Genomic DNA, 20,697 nt, shown 5'->3' on the forward strand with positions numbered 1-20,697 from the left:
AAAAATTTCTAGACTCCAATCCCTGAAAGCTTTCTTGTAACAAAGTAAAACTAACAAAGCAGTAACCTCATCTGAAAGCACATGCAATATTCCACATCTGTAGCAACCTCCAAGTTCCCTATTTCTTAGTGTGTGTGTTTTTTTTAATTAATGATAATCTATCTTCTCTTTTTTCCTACCTCATTGGGGAAAAAATAAAAACAAATTTATTTTAACAAATATGCAAAATCAAGCAAAATAAATTCCTTCATTGACAGTACTTTTATTTGCAAATTTATTTGCAAATTTGCAATGACAACCATATGAGGTTGTCATTGTTTATTAAACCAATCAGGTTTCACCTCCTCCTATTGTCTCACTGGGCAGTCTTGGAGAGTCACTTAACCTATGCCTCACTTTCTTTATCTATAAAATTGTAGGTAGAGTGGAAAAGATAGAAGATCTCCTAGGTTCCATTGGACTCTAAAATGCTGTGGTCATTTCAAATATTCCATGTCCATATTTGTTGGATCTACTTAAAATACTGGCTGGTTTTTTTGTTTGTTTTGTTTTGTTTTTTTTTCTAAAGCTGTGGGCTAGGAAGAATTATAGGTATCAAGAATGATCAGATTCTTTCTCATTCCTAGTCACAGGAACTCAAATTAGGCATTTGTGTGTGGGGGGGGGGGCAGTTGGGATTAAATGACTTGCACAGGGTCACACAGCTAGTAAGTGTCAAGTGTCTGAGGCTGGATTTGAACTCAGGTCCTCCTGAGTCCAGGGCTGGTGCTTTATCCACTGTGCCACCTAGCTGCCCCAGGCATTTCTTTTTAAATGTGGGCTTTAAACCCCCTTTTTACCCTTTAATAGTTATCTTACTCTCAAGACTATTATGTATTTGTCATATTTGAGGTATTTGAGTTTGATATTGAGCAGAGAAAGCATAATGATCTTTTAATAGTGGGTTTCCATGTCTTATGTTACATTTACAAAAACTATCTTATATTGAAAATGAAGGGAATCTGAACAGAATTACCAGAGTGTTACATATTCTGTCTGATGTCCTATGATGGAAAAATAAGGGGTAATATGTTGGGTTTTTTTCTCCCTTGATGGTAAAGAGTTTTTAGAAAGGTGGTTGTTTTACAGTTTCTTTTAAAGTAATGTCAAGATTTATAATTTGCCTCTCCATTTCCATTCTCCCAAGTTTTTCTTGTAAACTGCATGAAACTTCAAAGACTGAACAACATTGCAAAGTCCTCTTGTCCTAACTTCTCCACAAAGTATGCCTAAAAGAAATGTTCTTTTGTTATGAGAGAGGCTTAGTATTTTTCTTTCAAAGAAATCCATCATTTTTTAAAAAAATAAACTTTGCTGGTTTTATGCTCTTTTCTCTACTTTAAACACATTTTCTCTCCACTGCCTGAGCAGGGTATTTTCCGTGTAGTGATTCTGCTTTTTCTTTGTTCTCCTTGTCTGATGTTCCTTTGATAGAGGATGGTTTCTCGCTCTTTGGGAGCAAATCCAGATGACCTTAAGGACCCAATTAAAATTAGTATTCCACGCTATGTTCTCTGTGGACAGGGAAAGGATGAACACTATGAATTTGAGATAAAGGTAAGTATGTCTTCCTTACCTTTCTGGAAGAATAGATGTTTGATACCATATAATACTTGCTGTAATTTTTATGTAGTTTTTATGTGTAGATATTTTACTATTTATTAACATCCTTAGTATGGATCAAATGATGTGTGTATGCATGCACATTCATGTGTGCCTGTGTGTGGTCAATGGGTGAAAGAGGAATCAGTATTGCTATTACAAAAGAGTTGATCTCTTTAGAAAAGGTTTTATTTCAATAGCTCCCTTCCCAATTGTATTCCAGACCTATTCAATTTACAGAACTTTTCAACAAGAGATGTATTTCCCATTGCCTTTTTTAGAGGGCTATCAGCCTCATTTTTAATGTAAAGAAATGATATTTTAAGTAATATTTTATAACATCTTAAAGTTTCTCCAGCTATCCCCCCTTCAGATGGTTAATGATCTACAAATAAGCATATAAATGCAGAGGGTAGCTTCTCTGCATTCATATGATGGGCTAAAGATTCTCAAAGCAATAATTCTTTTGTGGTACAAATAGACACTATTTAATTTTATCAATTCCTATTTCCTGTGTTGTTTTTTTGTTTTTTTGTTTATTTTTTTGTTTTATTTTTTAGTGAGGCAATTGGATTTAAGTGACTTGCCCAGGGTCACACAGCTAGTAAGTGTTAAGTGTCTGAGGCCGGATTTGAACTCAGGTACTCCTGACTCCAGGGCCAGTGCTCTATTCACTGTGCCACCTAGCTGCCCCTCCTGTGTTGTTTTAAAAAATTTTTTTTAAAGTAGCCACTCATTTATTGAATTTTTATCTGTAATGATTGCATCTCATATCTTCAGCACATTTCCTAGTCAGAGTGGCCTTATTTATTTATTTATTTGTGGGCCAATGAGGGTTAAGTGACTTGCCCAGGGTCACACAGCTAGTAAGTGTCAAGGTCTGAGGCCAGATTTGAACTCAGGTACTCCTGAATCCAAGGCCGGTGCTTTATCCACTGCACCACTTAGCTGCCCTCAGACTGGCCTTATTTTTAAACGTTATCAATAATACAGTGAGAGGCTCATTGGTATAGTGATGAAACAATTGGCCTTGATTTCAGAAAGAACAGAGTTCAAATCCCAACTTTTATACAGTGACTTTGGGACCCTGGGCAAACCACTTCACCTTTCAGCGCTCTAGGCAGATCTCTGAGAATCTAGGTTGCAAAGAAGGATTGATTTCCCTTTGTAGAGGGAGTTCCTTTATTTGGAGTTGCTCCTACTATTAAAAATCATAAGACTAGTCCCTGTGCCTATGTCATACAGTAGCTGCTCTATCACCCAAAGTTTTGCTACTAGCTCAGGGGAATTAAAGAAAGAAAGGGAAAGAGATGTAGTGTGAGGAGAAAGAATCAAAATGGGTCTAGAAATCCTGGAGCCTTTTTTTTGTGGCCAACTCGGTAGGCTTAGTTTTTTTTTTTTGTTTGTTTGTTTGTTTTTGCGGGGCAATGGGGGTTAAGTGACTTGCCCAGGGTCACACAGCTAGTAAGTGTCAAGTGTCTGAGGCCGGCTTTGAACTCAGGTACTCCTGAATCCAGGGCCAGTGCTTTAACCACTGCGCCATCTAGCTGCCCCCGGTAGGCTTAGTTTTAAAACTATGTAATATAGTAAGAGGCAAAGTAGCGAAAGAGCTGGCATTGATGCCAAGAAGAGTTGGGTTCAGTGTGCTATAATGTCTCATGGCAAATACTAGTGTGCCATGAAAAAATGGAGGAGGCACCACCAACATATAGACAGCCCTGATGCTAAGATCCTTAGTACAAGAGAAGCTTAGTACAAGGGAAAGGAAAAGTGTCTGGTGGGAAAGAGGTGTGGGGGAGTGTCCTTAAGTATTGCTTTTTAAAGAATTATACCCTCTTGCTTGCAAATCCAATTAGAATAAAACAATCTTTTATTTAGGTGCTAGAGAAGGGAACTAAGAGAGAGAAATGAAAGACTTTTCTTAAGGAGAGATGGTTCAGAGACATGATTCTCTGAGATATTTCCTCTGAGATATCTCCTCGAACAGAAGGCAAAAGCTTTTATAGAGGATGGATGGTGGGGGGACAGATGGGGTGGCCACCTGACTATGAAAAGTCCCCTTTGGAGGTGGGGAAAGCTCGAGGGAGGGGTAGTGGTCCAGACTTCTGGAGTTATCTGTCCCCTGGTGCTGATCAGGCAGCAGCCGTGCCCAGTGGGTGGGCTTATCTCCCTTACTTCTCAAGGTGTTTCTGTCCTTTAGTTTAGCTGGCAAGTTTAAACTTTAATAGTCCCAAATTCCTTGATATGTCCCAACCCCATATCAAAAAGCAAGCTCTGGTTTCATAGCTTGGCACTTCTCAGCCTTCCTAAAGTCCTTCCTTTCATGTGCCCTTTATTCCAGCCAAGCCACTTTCCTTGTCCTCTGCTATGTTTTCCTTTAGATCCTTTAAGACCCTACTGAGACACCATGTAGTTTTCTCTGAGCCAGGAATTAGTCCTCTTCTGAATTTTTACATTACTCTATACCTCTCATATACTTTTGCACTGTTCTCATATTGTGAATATGTCTTCTATCCTCTCTGTTTGATTGTAGTCTTCTCTAGGGTAAGGTCAGTATTTTAGGTTCATAGGTTTAGAGCTGGAAATTCTTGGAGATCATGTAATCCAACCCCCTTCCCTTTTTACAGATGAGGAAACTAAGGCTCAGAGAAGTTACCTGACTTACCCAAGATCCCATAGCTAATGAGTGGTAACATGAGGAATCAAACCCCTGCCCTCTGACTCACACTGTACCACAATGCCTCCCTTTACTTATTTATCCTCCTCCAGACCTAAAATGGTAGCTTGAGCTTAGTAGGCATTCAGCGTGTGTCTATTGAATTGAATAATGGACACAGTGATACCTGAATTGGAAATAGCCATGTTTGTTTCTTAGCAGAGCAGGCAGCCCTTTATTATTCAGTGCTGAATATTTCTAAATACTGCCTGTAGGTCAACAGAATGTCACTACAAAATATGGGTTTTCTAGGAGCAAGTTTGCAACCAAGTGCTCCTGTCACAAGTAATCTTGCTGACTGGGATATACAAGTATTCGCGTAAACCTTTTATTTCAATTGTCTTTCAAGGTTCATATGTGGAATGAATTATTATGCTTGGGGTTTTCAGTTAGCTAGGATTTGAATAGTTGCTGTTTTCCTCTTAAATTCCACCATGACACAAAGCAACAAAAACCCAGAAAATGTACACTTGAGGCTGACACAATCTTTTGTATTGTTCCCCAGGTAAAAGAAAAAAGCTGATATGCACTTTAGTTTTGTATTCCCTGCCTTTTGGCTTGTTTGTGTTACCATTTTAGTATGTAATAAGTCAAATTGGGTCTTTATTCTTTCCCGAGGTATTTTTATATACATAGAAAGAGAGACAGTCTTTCACAAGAGATTATCATCAGGCATATATCATTAATGAGAGGGACTGGAATGTTTCTCTTCAATTGAGTAAATATTGCTAGGCAGTAAAAGAAAATCCATGCCATATATTTTCCTCACAAACTAGATGACTTATATAGAACTTTGGTGTTGAATTAAAGTGTAAGTTCATCTTTGTATAAAGTCCTCCTACTGGCTCATCAAGAGTCCCAAGATGTTGTTCTCAAAGTAAGAAGGGCCTTAACTGTGTGCATCTAGTGCAGCCCATACCTGAATAAGAGTCCCATCTCCACTGTCCCTTCTCCTACTTTAAATATGTTTCCTGGTATAGTTAAGTACTACATGGTTATAAACAATGATTCCATTATCGGGTCAGGCCACAAAAGCCTAATTAACACATAATGTTGCTAAACACTCATACTAATGATGCTATCCTGCCTTCTAGCCATGAGGTACTGGGGGACACGAGGAAGAGTATCCTCAAATCATAGAATCTTAGAATTTTGTAGAGTCTAACATTTTTGAACTAGAGGGGACCGCAGGTATCATCTGTTATTAAGTTCTTATTTTCAAAAAACTGAGGTGTAGACAGAAGTGACTTTTAGATAGTCACATAGCTGGTAAATGACCACTGCCAAACCTTGTCATTTCTACCTCTACTACATCTTTTCTCTAGATTGCTTTTTCTTTACTCTCAAGCACCAGGGTGGTTCAGATCATCAATCAGCTTTCTCATAGCCACCTGCTTTCCTGCCTCAAGTCTCCCCATTCCAGTCCATCTTCCACACTGCTATATTGTGTTATACCCCTACTCAAATGAACTCATTGCCTCCCCATTACCTCTAAGATCAAATACAAGCTCGTCTGTCTTTGTATACTTAGTAACTCAGATTTTACATGATATATAGTAGGTGTTTAGTAAGTGATTGTTGATTGATTGGATTATGTCTGCTAGGATTGGACCCCAGTTCTGAATGTGTAAGATTCAGCAATAACATATCCAAAAAGGAATTCATTACCCCCCCAAATACAAAGCCCCTCCTAACTTCCCAATTTCATCAGATACCCAGATACCATCATTCTTACAGCCAACAAGGTTCACTTCCTCAAAGTCATCCTCAAAACTTTATGCCCTCTCATCCCTTATATTTTATAAGTTGCCAGGTTTTGTTGATTCTGTCTCCATATTACCTTTTGGGGCCATCTCCTCCTCATCAGCTAGATAGCTATTGCCCTAGATGAGGCCCTCATAACCTCCAGACTCCAAAATTAACAAGGTGGTACAGTTCAAATAGGACTAGACAGCTAGACTTGGAGCAAGGAGAATTGGATTCAAGTACCAGCTTTTATGTTTGTTAGCTTTGTCATGATAAGCAAGTAACTTCTACTTCCTGAGACTCAGTCTCCTTATTTGTAAAATGGAGATAATGCCTACACTGCCTCACAGATGGGTGGTTGTAAGTATTAATATTATGTCCCTTCCTCCTTAGCCAAAATGTTCATTTCAGTATAGCTGATCTCATCTAGATGCCAGGAATCTGATGACTAATTCATACCTGTATTTGTACATGATTGAAAGCCCCATAACTTGTTAATGAGTCTCTGATTAGACAAATATAGACAATGCAAAAACAAAAGATGCAGACAAATCACAAGGGAAAGACATAAAAGATAAAAGCAGTGTCCTAGAGTGAAACTTAGTATGTTTGTAGAGTGACCATATGCAAGCTGACCCAATCCAGAAGTGATGCTGATTTCAAAGACCTTCTTTTCCTTCACCTGCAAATTCCCACATTTTCTAAAAGCTACAGATTCCACCCCCCACCCCCCCAATAGATCCCATAGTAGCAGCAACAGCAGGGCTCCAGAGGCTGAGGGAAGAAAGGATGCTGGGGTCTATTTCCTTGTAAGTAAGGGGCTACCTGCATTTGAGTCATTATTTTAAGCCATTAAATTTCAGAAATTTAAATTCTTCAGTCGATAATAAGAGCAATAGTACCTGATGCTGCTAGACCTCAGAAGTGCCAGGCATTGCCAGATCTGAGGTGCAGTAGAAAGAGGACTTACTTTAGAAGCAGAGGACCTCCATTTGAATCCTGACAATGCCATCCACATATCATTGAGCCAGTACATGTAAGCTCTTTGAGCCTTGGTTTGTTCTGAAACCGTAACATTTTGTGTAAAATTGCAGTCCCATCTCTAAAATAAGAAGGTTGCACTGAATGATCTTTAAAGTTCCTCTCAGCTCACAGTCTTAGGTTCTGTGATGACTTAGAGCAGGGGTGTCAAGTGCAAATAGAAACAGGGGCAACAAAAACATTACAGAAGGATCCCTGCAAGCTTCATATTGACTTAGAAAGAAAAACTCCACTTATTACATTCTGTTTTGTTTTTTTAAATTGTATTTTTATTGATTTTTGTTAAATATTTCCCAATTACATTTTAATCCAGTTAGGCTGCATGTGGCCTGCCTCTGGCTTAGTGATTAGCATGAGCACACCTCTAAAACCCACACAGGCAATTCAAAGTGAAGAAGAAATGACAACAAAGGAGAGAAGAATATTTTACAGAGATAGAAAGATTTGGGAGGAAGGAGGAGGCACTTTCTTATCTCTCTTATTTGAGGTCATTATAGTGGTCATTATAGTTTCATGGCAATCAGTTTTAATTGTTCTGTTGTTACTATTATTCATTCCATTTACATTGTTATAGTATTTTGTATATAGTTTTCCTGGTTCTGCTTACTTCACTTTGTGTTAACTCAAATGTGTCTTCCCATGCTTGTCCATATTCGTGCTATTCATTATTTTACATTCCACATGTTGTTGTGTTACTCATCAGTTCTATCTGACTCTCCATCATCCCATTTAGGATTTTCTTGGCAAAGATAGTAGAATGATTTGCCATTTCCTACCCCAGCTCATTTTATGGATCAGCAACTCAGGCAAACAGGTGAAGTGACTTCCCCTTAAGGGTCACACAGGGAGTAAGTGTTTGAGGCCAGATTTGAACTCTGGAAGTCTTCTTGACTCCAGGCTCAGCACTCTATCTACTGTGCCACCTAGCTTCCCACATTCCATGTACCCCAACTTATTTAGCTAGTACAGTAAAATAATGGAATTTGGCAGACGCCCAGGGGTCCTACTTGATTGATTTAGTAGTGTTTGAATTGGGTGTGAATGAGAAATTACTAAGTACCCACTTAAGATGATTAACCTAGTTTAACTTGGCCAACCCTGAGAAGGAATGTCCTCAGAGGCTGTGGACTGTATCATCAACAGAAGACCAGTCTCAGCCTTGAAGGACCTCCCCTTTTGGGGGAGGGAGAAAAAAGTAGAAAAAGGGACCCCAACAGGAAGTAGCTCACTCTCTTGGGCCTTGAAGGAGCTTTTGGAGAAGACTGGAGACTGGCTGCCATAGAAATTACAGACCCCTGGTGGTAAGTTAATAAAATCCAGCTCTTTGAATTAGCTGAGCTGAAATTGAGTTTGGGTTTTGAGATAGCCTTTGCTAGAGCCAGGGAGATTATCCATTTTCCTCTTTCCCTATTCCCTATTCCCTTGTCCTTGACTTTTAATAAAACCTGATTTGTTTGTGGAAAAGAGGCTGTTAAGCTCCTTTCTTATTGGCCTGGGAGAAATAACTAAAAAGGGCATTTCGGAGGGGAGGAAGTTTTGGTCCCTCTTTATTTTCTGAACCCCAATATTTAGCGAGCCACCCAATTAACTCTCCTCATATTAAATTTGGCCCCTACAGTTTGGTGAGCAAAGCCAGGAGCTAACAATTCTGGTGTGGATTTCTTTAACCCACCCCTTCCACTCCTTAGTCATCTGCTTTGTTTTCACTTCATTGCTACAAAAAAAAAGTGCTGCTGTACACAGTTTGGTGTATTGGAGGCCTTTCTTCTTATCATGACCACCTTGAGGTATATGCAGTGTGTGCATATACCTCTGTGTCAAAGGGTATGTGGAAAAGGAATATTGGAAGCAAAATGCTTAAAGAGACAAAAGAAATAAGATCAAAGGCATGGGTAAAGAGGGCACATTTGAAAAAGGAAGAGGATTGTTTCTTCCTCTGGAAAAGGAAGGGAAGAGGGAAAAAGTAAGAGAATAAACAGATTTTTTTTGAAGTAGAAAGAAGAAATATTAAGGAAATTCAAAACCAAAGTACAGATGGATGGTACAGTAGGTAGGACACCAGGCCTGGAGTCAGGAAAACCTGAGTTCAAATCGAACCTCAGACATTTACTAGCTATGTGACCCTGGGCAAGTCACTTAATTGTTTGCCTCTGTTTTGTCATCTATAAAATAGTGACAATGATAGCACTTATCTCCCAGAGTTGTTGTCAGAGTCAAATGAGATAATAATTGTAAAGTCCCTAGCATAGTACCTGGCACTTACTAAGTGTTATAAATGTGAGCTATTATTAAGTAAGATGATGCACTGGTTATTTCATTGATCAGAACTTTTATAGCTTTCAAAGTTCATTTTTACAGTTATTTTTGTCCAGTAATGGAAGTGCTCTTAGCTCCTAACAGAGAGCTGATGCAATAAATATTTCAAATGAGACACATTTCTGGACATGGACGATGTGAGAATTTGTTTTGCTTGACTATATTCATATTTCTTATAAGGGTTCTCCCTTCCTCCCATTTTACTTTCCCCTTCCTCAACTGGAGGATGGGAGAATGAAGTAGAAAGGGAAAAAATGCTTATTTATTGAAAAAAAGTAAAATGTAATTTAAAAGGTCTTATGCTAGGAATGACAAGAATTGGGGATAGGGTGGGGAATATTGTGGTAAAAAATTATTTGTATTAAAAATTATTGGAGAAAAGGGTAAAGAAAAGAGAGGGGGGTGATAAAAAGGGAGGGCAGATTGGGGGAGGCAGGGGTAAGAAGTAAAACGTCGGTGAGGAGGAATAGGGTGAAAGAAGGGGGGGATTACAAAGGGGGTAAATAGAATGGAGGGGAATAGACAGTCAGTAATAATAACTGTGAATGTGAATGGGATGAACTCTGCTATAAAACGGAAGCGAATTGCAGAGTGGATTAAAAACCAGAATCCTACAATATGCTGTTTACAAGAAACACATTTGAAGCAGAGAGATACACACAGAGTAAAGGTAAAAGGCTGGAGCAGAATATATTATGCTTCAGCTAAAGTAAAAAAAGTAGGGGTAGCAATCCTTATGTCAGACAAAGCACAGGCAAAAATAGATCTCATTAAAAGAGATAAGGAAGGAAATTACATCTTGCTTAAAGGTACTATAGATAATGAAGTAATATCAATATTGAATATGTATGCGCCAAGTGGTATAGCATCCAAGTTCTTAGAGGAGAAGTTAAATGAGTTACAAGAGGAATTAGACAGTAATACTATACTAGTGGGGGATCTGAATCTCCCCCTCTCAGAATTAGATAAATCTAGCCAAAAAATAAATAAGAAAGACGTGAAAGAGGTGAATAGATTACTAGAAAAGTTAGACATGATAGATGTCTGGAGAAAATTGAATGGGGATATAAAAAGATAAGGATCAGGAAAATTGATTGCACCTTTGTATATGCGTGGTAATCACTACAGCAAAAGTATTTTATATCTTTTTAAGTTTGTTTATTTTGTAAAGTTTAGGTGCTAATTTAAAAGATAGATGAGTTAAATTTTTGTTTTTTAAGTTTGTTGAATGAATATAATGTTCTTTATGATTGAGAATTCAAAAATGTTTCCCTTTAAAAAGAAGAAATAAGGGGCGGCTGGGTGGCACAGTGGATAAAGCACCGGCCCTGGATTCAGGAGTTCCTGAGTTCAAATCTGGCCTCAGACACTTGACACTTACTAGCTGTGTGACCTTGGGCAAGTCACTTAAGCCCCATTGCCCCCCAAAAAAGAAGAAGAAGAAGAAGAAGAAGAAGAAGAAGAAGAAGAAGAAGAAGGAAGAAGAAGAAGAAGAAGGAAGAAGAAGAAGAAGAAGAAGAAGAAGAAGAAGAAGAAGAAGAAAGAAGAAGAAGAAGAAGAAGAAGAAGAAATAAAATGTATGGGGTGCATAACCTTAAAAAAATTATTGGAATTTAGCTGACTCATTTGGGAGGGGCCACACCTGGCCCACCCTGAAGTTAGTATGCTACTGAGGTCAGAAGGATAGAACTCTCCATAGGCAGTTTTTGAAGGACCTCCCCTTTTGGGGGAGGAACATTGAATGCTCCCTGAGGGGAGGCTGAGGTGCTTCCAAAATGCTAGTTCTCTCTCTGTTGCCTTTCCGGTGGTGCAAGCAACTGCAGATATCCCAGGTGTGGTGAGTGAACACAAATTCCTTTGAATTAGCTTAATTGGAAATGATCTGGGGATTGCATAGACTTAGTTTAGAGTTAAGAGAATTTATCTGTATTTCTTTTTCCCTACTTCCTTATCTTTGATTTTTATTAATTTCACCTTTGTTGTTTAATTAGTTCCCAAGTAATAAAATCTGATCCTTTTGTGGAAAAGAAGCTGTATGGCTCCTTTCTTATTGGCCTGGGAGAAATATCTAAAAGGGCAGTTCAGAAGGGAGGGAGCTTTGAACCTAGAGGTCCCTCATTATTTCTGGGACCCCAATAGTTTGGAGAGTCACCCAATTAACTTTCCATATATTAGATTTGGCCCTCACAATATGTGGAAGATTGTTTTGATTATGCTCAAGGGATCATAGAATACCAGTGCAAGCTGGACAATAAATAAGATGAGTGAAACTAGAAGGGGCTAAAGGATGGGATCAATATGAAGAAATCTAGGTACCAGAAGTTATAATGATGAAAATAGTACAAGTATAGGAGAAGGTAAGGAGGTTGTGGTCAGAGCAAGCTTGATACTAGGCCAAAATCTTGATCGTGGAATAGTTCGGAATGATCTTTAATTCTCAAAATTGCCCACACACAGCAGGAAATCACATGGATTCATGCTATAAATAAGAAGAACCCTTTCATGAGCCCTTTGTCTATGACATTTCATGGATTATTATAGCTTTGTGTGACAAAGTGATTAGGGAAGTTTCACTATTATCATTGGGTTTGAAACCAGAAGAAATTACAGAGATCATCTAGTCAGGGAATTCTTAGTTTTTCTATGTCATGGATCTCTTGGAAGTCTGATGAAACATATGCAGCCTTCCTCAGAATAATGTTTTTAATTGGATAAAGTGAAATGCATAGGATCACAAAGGAAAATTACAGAGTTAACAAAAAAAAATCATGGATTCCAGATTAAGGGCCCCTTGATTTGGTCTGGGGCTGTCATTTCATATCTGGGGAAAATGAGATCAAGAGGAATGAGGTAATATCCCATGCCACTAACAGCGGGTAGAATAAGGATTAAAATTTTAGTTTCCTAATGCCAATGAAGGGTGTTTTTTCTATTACATCTCATTGTCCGTAACATATACTTCACATATACTTCCAGTTCAAATCACATTTCCCTACATATACTATATATTATAATTATATTTAGTGTTTATATATAATAAAGTAAATATGCAGATATTAAAAACTTGGTATAACCTAGGAAGCCAATAAGTGAATATTAATGCTATGACCCCCCACACTCATTTTATAAATGGGTTTTATTGACTTAAAGTAATTCAAAAATTAAAAGTTTTATAAGTAGATAATTTTAAATGTACTTTTAACATAGTACATTAAATTAGGAAATTGTCTTTGTATATGAGGTTGTATTTAATATATTGTCAAATTGGGATAAAGTAACAATAAAGTAACAGGAGATTTTTGCTGATTTGGGAATTATTTAAAAGTTGGGTGAAAGAGTTTTTGTGGGCTTTGTTTTTCCTTTTGGATAAAAACTGTTGTTCAGTAGACCAAAGTGTTTGAATCCTCCTTGATCAGTTATGTCTAAACAAATAAATACTGATGCTTCTTTCTGCAGCCATTAAAAAAAATAATGTCCATAAAATTTGTGAAGAGTATTCAGATGTGGATTGCTTATGAGGAAAAGCAGTACATCATGTGGAAATATTTGTGATGTCTAAGTAGCAGTTGATCATTTCAGAGACATGAAAGATAGGTTTTTATCAACATAACCATTCTAAGAAGGAAGAAGTAATGAATTTGCTACTTAAATATATGCAACAAAGAATGTTCCACATTCTTTACAGGGAGAAAAATAATTGAGTATTTTCATCTGATTAATTTGTTGTGCTGATCATCCCTTTCCACTCCTCATCCCATATATATATACCTCATAAGTCATGCTTCTAAGTTGTATGTTATTTAATATAGTCCCCCCTGATTTTTTTATTTTTCTCCAAACTGAAGATTTTATCTTATTTCCAAAACACAATTGTATACATGAAGGGCAACAAATAAAGTTGTAGTTTCCTTAAGCCAGTGGTTCAGAGGTTGTTTGGTTGTTTTGTTTTGTTTGTTCCTCTTTTTTGAAGAGGAGGGGGACGGAATCAGTTCATCTTCCTACAAAGATATTTTCACATCAAGTTTATATGTCATTAATATTATAGATTCAGAGTTATATGAGGCTTTTTTGATCAACTGGTTCAACGTTGCAAACAGTTGAGGAAGTGAAGCTTATTGAAATTAAGTGACTGACTCAAGTTCACACAAGTATTAAGTGGCAAAGCTTACATTTAAACCCAGATCCATTAAATTCTAACACTAAATTCAACACTGTCACCACTGTGGCTCTGTGGAATTTACTTTGAAGGTTTAAAAAGTCGATTCTATACTTTTGATATGACTATCTTTGACCTAAGTTTATGATACTAAAAGCTAAAAAATGACAGATTTCCTTTCCAATGTTTCAACCTGAAGTGTTTGCTTAGGTTCTGTGTTATGAGTATACCTTATATCCTGTGTTATAACTATACCATTTTCTGTTCTAACTAAATATTTTAAAATTCATGCTATCATTTCAATGGATATTCAAATACCTTTTGGTATTATGAACCACAAAAATGAAAATAAGATAACTGGGAATATCCAGTGAGGAACTGAACTGCCTTTTATTTTAAATAATACATCAATACTGAAGTACTTGCCTTATAGGAAAAAATAATTTTAAATACACTTGAAAATACTTATACTAGCTGTTTCCCTATAAGCTTTGACCTATGAACAACTTTTTACCAATTCTTCACCTGAGATATTATAAAAACTGATAATATTTAAATTATTCTTTGAAAGGAAAAAACATAAATCCAATTATTCATGACCCAGTTAAACTAGAACATTGAAATGACAAGATTCAGTTATATCAGAATTCAGTATATAGAGGGTCTCCCTTGAGGCTCTATATAATGTTGTCCTATAATGAAGATTTAAAAGATCATATTATTAAGAAAGTCCCACCTGTTAGCTGTCCTGGGTCACATCTAATCTATACAAGTTTCTATTGTTGCCATATTCACGAGGTCATTCCAGTTGATTTGGGTTGACTTGCCTGGTATGAAATGTGTATCGTGCCATAGTGGATTGAGCAGCGTATTTGTAATCATAGAATTACACTTCAAATCTTGCCTCTTCCATCCAATACCTTTGTAACCTCAGGAAAATCACCTAAGGTCTCTAGGGCTCATTTTTCTCACTGGCAAAACCAAAGGGATGGACTAGATGACCTCTAAGATTCCTTCTATCTCTAGATCTATGATCTTGCAATCTTTCTGTCCTTTAAAACAGAGGGTGCCATGTGACAAAGGAGGCAGTCACAAAATAACTGTGATTTGAAGAAAAGGTGTGTGTTTCAAATGGAATGCTCATCTTGTTTTTAATCATCTTAGCTACATAGCTAGATGAGATTATAGTTGAAGAAGTTTGTTTCCAATTCAAAACTTAAAAAAAACTCAATTAATCAAGTGTGCCATGCAGCCAGGGTGTCTTTGTGATATTCAGTTTCCTGCTGAATGATACTAATTCCAAACCAATTCTCCTCACTAATAGATTACTGTCCTAGATGAGACATGGACCGTGTTCAGGCGTTATAGTCGTTTTCGAGAAATGCATAAAACATTGAAGTTAAAGTATCCAGAGGTGAGTGATAAAGCAATACTTCCTCCTGAGAATATTCTTCTTAAAAATCAATTGAGTTCCTTACTATATATCAATGCGATCTCTTTCTTAAAGATCATTTTGTAGATGACATTAATTTTTCACCTTGGACTTTAATATACTTTCTGCAAACAGTTTTGCCCCTCCAACATAACATTTTCCTCCTCCCCTTGGTCTTTTTCTAATACATTCAGTTGTGAAATCTTCAAGACTAAAAGCTTTGGGATTATTCTAGTGTTTAATGAGTTTAGAATATTTTTTCTGTAATTTCTCTAATTTTTCATGTGTTCTAAACTTTATATTTTTCTATGGGACTCCCATGAATAGAATCCAGACTTGAGAGAGATTTCTTTCCTTTGCCCACCCCACCAAACAGTATGATTTTTACTAAAGAAGATGGTTTACTCACATTCTGCATGTCAATGAATTTTTTTTTCATGTCAATGAATTTTAAAGTTGGAAGAGCCTCAGTGTCCATTGAGTCCAGTTTATGCATTAGACATATGAAAGAAGTGGTCATCTAGCCTTTGCTTGAAGTGAGAAACAACTGCCCCTTCCCAAGGAAGGACCACAGCAATTGTGGATAGCTCTAATTGTTAGAAGTTTCTTTTTTTTTCTGGCCTCGGTTTCCCTCTTTGCACCTTCCATCCAGTGCCTTTCTCCTGATTGTCCCTGGGTATGAAATATCCTCTCTTCTCAGCTCAGCCTGCTAAAACTTCTGGTTTCCTTTGAGACTCAACCCAAGTGACACCTTCTATATGAGACCTCTCTTAGTCCCACCCCGACTCCCCAGTGATTAGTGCATTTCTTCTCAAACATTGTCCTATATCTATTTTGTGTAAGCCTGTACAAGTGCATATTTCTCTCTCCCTGTAGAACATTCTCCTTTGGGAAAAAAAACTCTTAGACCTGTTTTTTCTTGTGTTCCTAGCATCTAACACAGTAGTTACAAAGTAGGCCCATAATAAATGCTCAGTGCTTGATTTATTTATCATCTATGTACTGCTTCTAGTTATACTCCCTAGAATCAAATGGCATACATATCTCTGCCAAATACTTGAAATAAACTATTATTTCCCTTTTCCAGGCTAAATATCTCTAGGTTCTTCAGTTGACTCTCATATGTTATAAATTCACCTTCTACTGTCCTGGTTTCCCTTGGGGTAACTTAGTGGAAAAGGCCTTGTCTCTAGAGTAAGTCAGTTCATAGCCCACCTCTTATACTTACCTAAGTACCTTGGACAAATCACTTAACCTCCCTGTACCTCAGTTTCCTTTTTTGTAAAATGGAGGAGGCTGGACTCTATGACTCTGACACTAGGGCTATGATCTACTAATTCATCCTCTTGCTATTTTCCCACTTAACAAGCAGTATCATCCCTAAAACATGGCCTCTATAACTGAATACAACATCTTCTAGTCATATTTGTCCAACCCAGTAGTTCTCCAACTTTGGGGGCCTTAGAACCCCTTCACATTTTAAAAATTATTAAGGAAACCCCTGTTCTCCCAAGAGTTTTTGTTTATTTGGGTTTATATCTATTTAATATAATAGAAATTAAAACATCTTAGTGGTATTATGAAAAAAGTTTTGACCTATTGGACCCTCAGAAAGACTCTTTTGTTCTAACTGAAAGTAATCTATTTCCTTACCCTAAGATCTTGCCATAAGATATTTTTCTAAAATGTAGAAAAACCTTAGGTTCAAATAAAACCCAGTATTTTCCTAATTCCTATAGTAAGTTGCCTAAATTTGACCTCAGAGACCTGAGATTTTGCTGGTGTGAGTTCTCCTCCTCCGAAGGCCTTCATGAATTGTTATACCTGAAAAAAATAAATCATGAGATAGCCAGCTTTCTGATAATTAACTATTTCAGGACTTAGTAGATCAACAGCTCAGCTCTAAACCTGTATTCAAAGCCTTTCCAGCTTCATAGAACCTGCCAGTGCTGCCGTTCTACTGACAAAGCCTTTGGGAATATCAGGTCACCCCTAGAGCTGAATGAGGCATTCTAGGAGGACTTTAGTGGAATTGAAAAAGTTACATTTGTGAGTTATGGTGTTGTATTTTTAGGAGGCTGTGACTCCGAATATAACTGCATCCAAGTCAGGGCTGTTAAATTGAGTTATTTTATGTAGTTTGCACTTCCAATGGCAAATTAGTATTGACAATAAAACCCCAAATATTGTATACTTATTGAATGTATACAGAGTCTTGTTCTTAGAAGTAAACTTTGAAGCTCATTAATTTCTTCACAAGCTGCTATACTGGTATTTTAATAATTTGTAGGCATCTGCTTTCAGAAGAAATATACTAAAAAGGTGACCTCCCCAAAATTCAAAGATGACAGTTCCAAGCAAAGTGAATGAGAATACTTTGTAGATATATAATTTAATGTATCTTGAGTGGTAATGCTTATAAATAAAATGATAGTGGTTTATTAAATCCAATTTGGACAAGTTGGGAAAAGACTATATAATATGATAAGACCTCATAGGACGTCCCATAGGTCTTAGAACTAGAAGAGAACTTAGAGATCACCAATTCCAAAAATCATCATTTTACAGATCAGGAAACTGAGGTCCATAGTAAGTAAGAGAGCACAGATTTGAACCCCAGGCCCTCTGATGATAATTCCAGTGCTCTTGCTATATGATATCCTGTCTTGGCAATTTAAACTTTATCAATTAAGAATTGTGATTGGGCAGCTAGGTGGCACAGTGGATAAAGCACTGGCCCTGGATTCAGGAGTACCTGAGTTAGAATCCGGACTCAGACACTTGACACTTACTAGCTGTGTGACCCTGGGCAAGTCACTTAACCCTCATTGCCCCACTAAAAAAAAAAAAAAGAAAAATAATTTTGATTAATGTCTGTTAGGCTAAAATTTAACTTTCTGGGGTCTAGAGGTAGGAATGAGAATCAGAGGAAATAAGATTTAGAGCTAGAAAGAATCATAGAGGGCATTGACCCTCACCCCTTCATTTGACATATGAAAAAACAGACCGAAAACCTAAGTGATTTGTCCAGGGTCACAGCTAGGAAGTTTCTAGAGGATACAGGTGTCTTCCTGTCTCAAAATACTATATATACTATACCCGTCTGTCTCTTATCAGTTAGCTAATAGTGTAAAATACACTTAAGATTGAAGGAACCTTCCCACTCTGCCACTAAATTAAAAAAAAAAATGGTGATACTACTCGCCATCTACATTGTTATTACCTTCTCTTGTAAAGGTTTGAGTCTTCTCAGTAGCCATTCACCAGCCCAGCAGTCCAACAGTTGTTCTTAACTGAATGACTCACAAAAGCATTTCCCTTTCTCCCATTTTCACTGTTTGATCTTCTGGTTTCTCCACCTTCACCCATCAGCTGATTTATCATATCAGGAATATCATGAAAACAAATAAAGTAACTGATTGAAAATCCATTAAGAAATTTTTCCTACAAAAAGAAACAAAGATTTGAAGGTTATCCAGGCCTTACATTCCAGTGCTGGACTACTGTAGTCTTTGTGTATCAAATTTAAGTTTACTTAGAATTATGGAGATTGAGAACTGGAAGGCATGTAAGGCAAGTCCATGTCTTTAGAAGACTTAAGTAATAGGGGCTACAGCACAAACTTGACTCTCTTTCAGTTTTTAAAATATATATACATTTTATTTTTATACCATAGTCATTTGAACCTCACCTCACCCCCGATTGAACTCTTCCCCTTTCAAAGAAAAGCATTTATGTAAATGCATCCAGTACAGTGATCACAGTTGATGATGTATACAGTATTCTGTCCTATTGTTCTCCCACCTCTCTCCTGCAAGAAAGGAGGAGGGTAGGGTTCATTATGTGATCTCTTGAACCTACACTTTTTTTCATTACAAAGTTTTTCTTCCTTTTATTTATAGCTAGTTATTGTTTATGTTCTCTTGGTTCATTTTATTACATTAAACATTGTTTCACACAAGTATTCCCATATTTCTCTGAATTCTCATACTCTTTATGTCTTATTGCACAATGAAATTACTTCACATTCATGTACCATGGTTTTTTCCACAATTTATTAGTACACACAGCGCTTTGTTTCCACAAATAGTGCTACCATAAATCCTTTGGACCTTTGTTTCTGCCTTTGTTATCTTTGAAGTCAATATCTGGTAATGGAATTATGAGGTCAAACCATATAGGCAATTTAACCATTTTTGTTCTATAATTCCAAATCGATGCTAGAGCAGTTGGATGATTTCAAAACTCCACCAATGGTGCATGAGTGTTCCTACCTTGCCCCTTCAATATTGTTCCCATCTTTTGTCATTTTTGCCAATTTGTATGATCTAATGTGAAACCTCAGAGCTGTTTTATTTGTTTTTATCTTAAATATTAAGAGATTTGGAGAATTTTTCATGTGGTCATAGTCTGTAATTCTTTCTAAAAATGTCCGTGTCCTTTGACCACCGCTATTGGAGAATATTTCTTGATATCTTGTATATTTGTGTCTTTTCCTCATCTATTTTTATATCAGACTTTTATTATTGAAATTTTATACAAATACTTCCCCCGCTTTATTGTTTCTCTTCTAATTTTGTCTTCTGATTTTAATTGTTTAAAAGCTTTTTAATTTTATATAATCAGAATTGTTTAATCGTTTGTGATTTTCTCTTTCCTTTGTTTTGTTGAAAATTCTTTCCCATCCCCAAACCATGGTTATGAAAGATATTTGATCATTTTCTCTTGAAATTTTTTGTTGTTTTCCTTTCCTAATTTTTGTTACTCAATTTATCACAGGGTGATCAGCCCACTGATGACATCTTAACTGAAATACTCCTTCCATGAGATTTCTTCCTTGATCAAAACCCTTCAGTTTTTGTACCCTATTGCCTATGGAATAAAGTCCAAATTTCATTTTCTATCCTTGAAGTCCCTTAACAACATGACCCAATCTTTCCAATTATATCTCACACTAGTACCAACTTTAACATCTCCAGCTACCTTATTTGCCAAGTATTTTGGTGTCCAATGCAAGGAGTTTTTTCTTTGAATAGTCAAGCAATATATTGTATTTCCAGAAAAGATTCTCATCACATCTGTGTAGGTACAATATCAAGGATCAGGTACTTTCCTTAGGGGAAAAAAAATAACATATAGAAATTAACAGCAGTTAACAAAAAACCTGTTGCAATTTAATTTGTGTGTGAAATTCCTGCGATGAGATTATATAGCTGATTCTTTCTGAAGGGGAACCTTAGAAAAAGTCAGTATTGTTTTCTGAATTGATAACAGGAGTGAAGTTTGCAGTTTTCCATGTGAAATCCAGCTTTGTGACTTCTAATTTCTCTACATGTGAATATTATTTTTGCTTCTAAAAATGAGCATGTATATAAATGCCTATGTATTTATATGTTTTTTGTTTTGTTTTGTAGGGCAATGAGGGTTATCTAACTTGTCCAGGGACACATAGCTAGTAAACGTCAAGTGTCTTAGGTCAGATTTGAACCCAGGTCCTGAATCTGGGGCTGGTGCTTTATCCACTGTGCCACCTAGCTACCCCAGTATATGTATATGTTTTTTAATGGTGAGGTCCTGATGAAAATGGTGATTTGAAAGCAGATAAGAAGCCCCATATTCCTCAGATGTTCTCTAAATTCTTCTAATATC

General features: G+C 36.8%; 1 protein-coding gene across 1 annotated transcript in view; it reads left to right on the top strand.

The window, feature by feature from the left end:
* KIF16B (kinesin family member 16B) overlaps positions 1 to 20,697 on the top strand; it is a 358,373-nt gene that overhangs the window by 265,732 nt on the left and 71,944 nt on the right. Inside the window, exons 24-25 of the mRNA XM_043987183.1 lie at positions 1,474 to 1,596; positions 14,941 to 15,030. Of these exons, the coding sequence (XP_043843118.1) occupies positions 1,474 to 1,596; positions 14,941 to 15,030 (213 nt within the window). The remainder of the gene's footprint in view (positions 1 to 1,473; positions 1,597 to 14,940; positions 15,031 to 20,697) is intronic.

The sequence above is a fragment of the Dromiciops gliroides genome, chromosome 2 (genome assembly GCF_019393635.1).
Source record: "Dromiciops gliroides isolate mDroGli1 chromosome 2, mDroGli1.pri, whole genome shotgun sequence".
In the NCBI taxonomy this organism is placed as follows: Eukaryota; Metazoa; Chordata; class Mammalia; order Microbiotheria; family Microbiotheriidae; genus Dromiciops; species Dromiciops gliroides.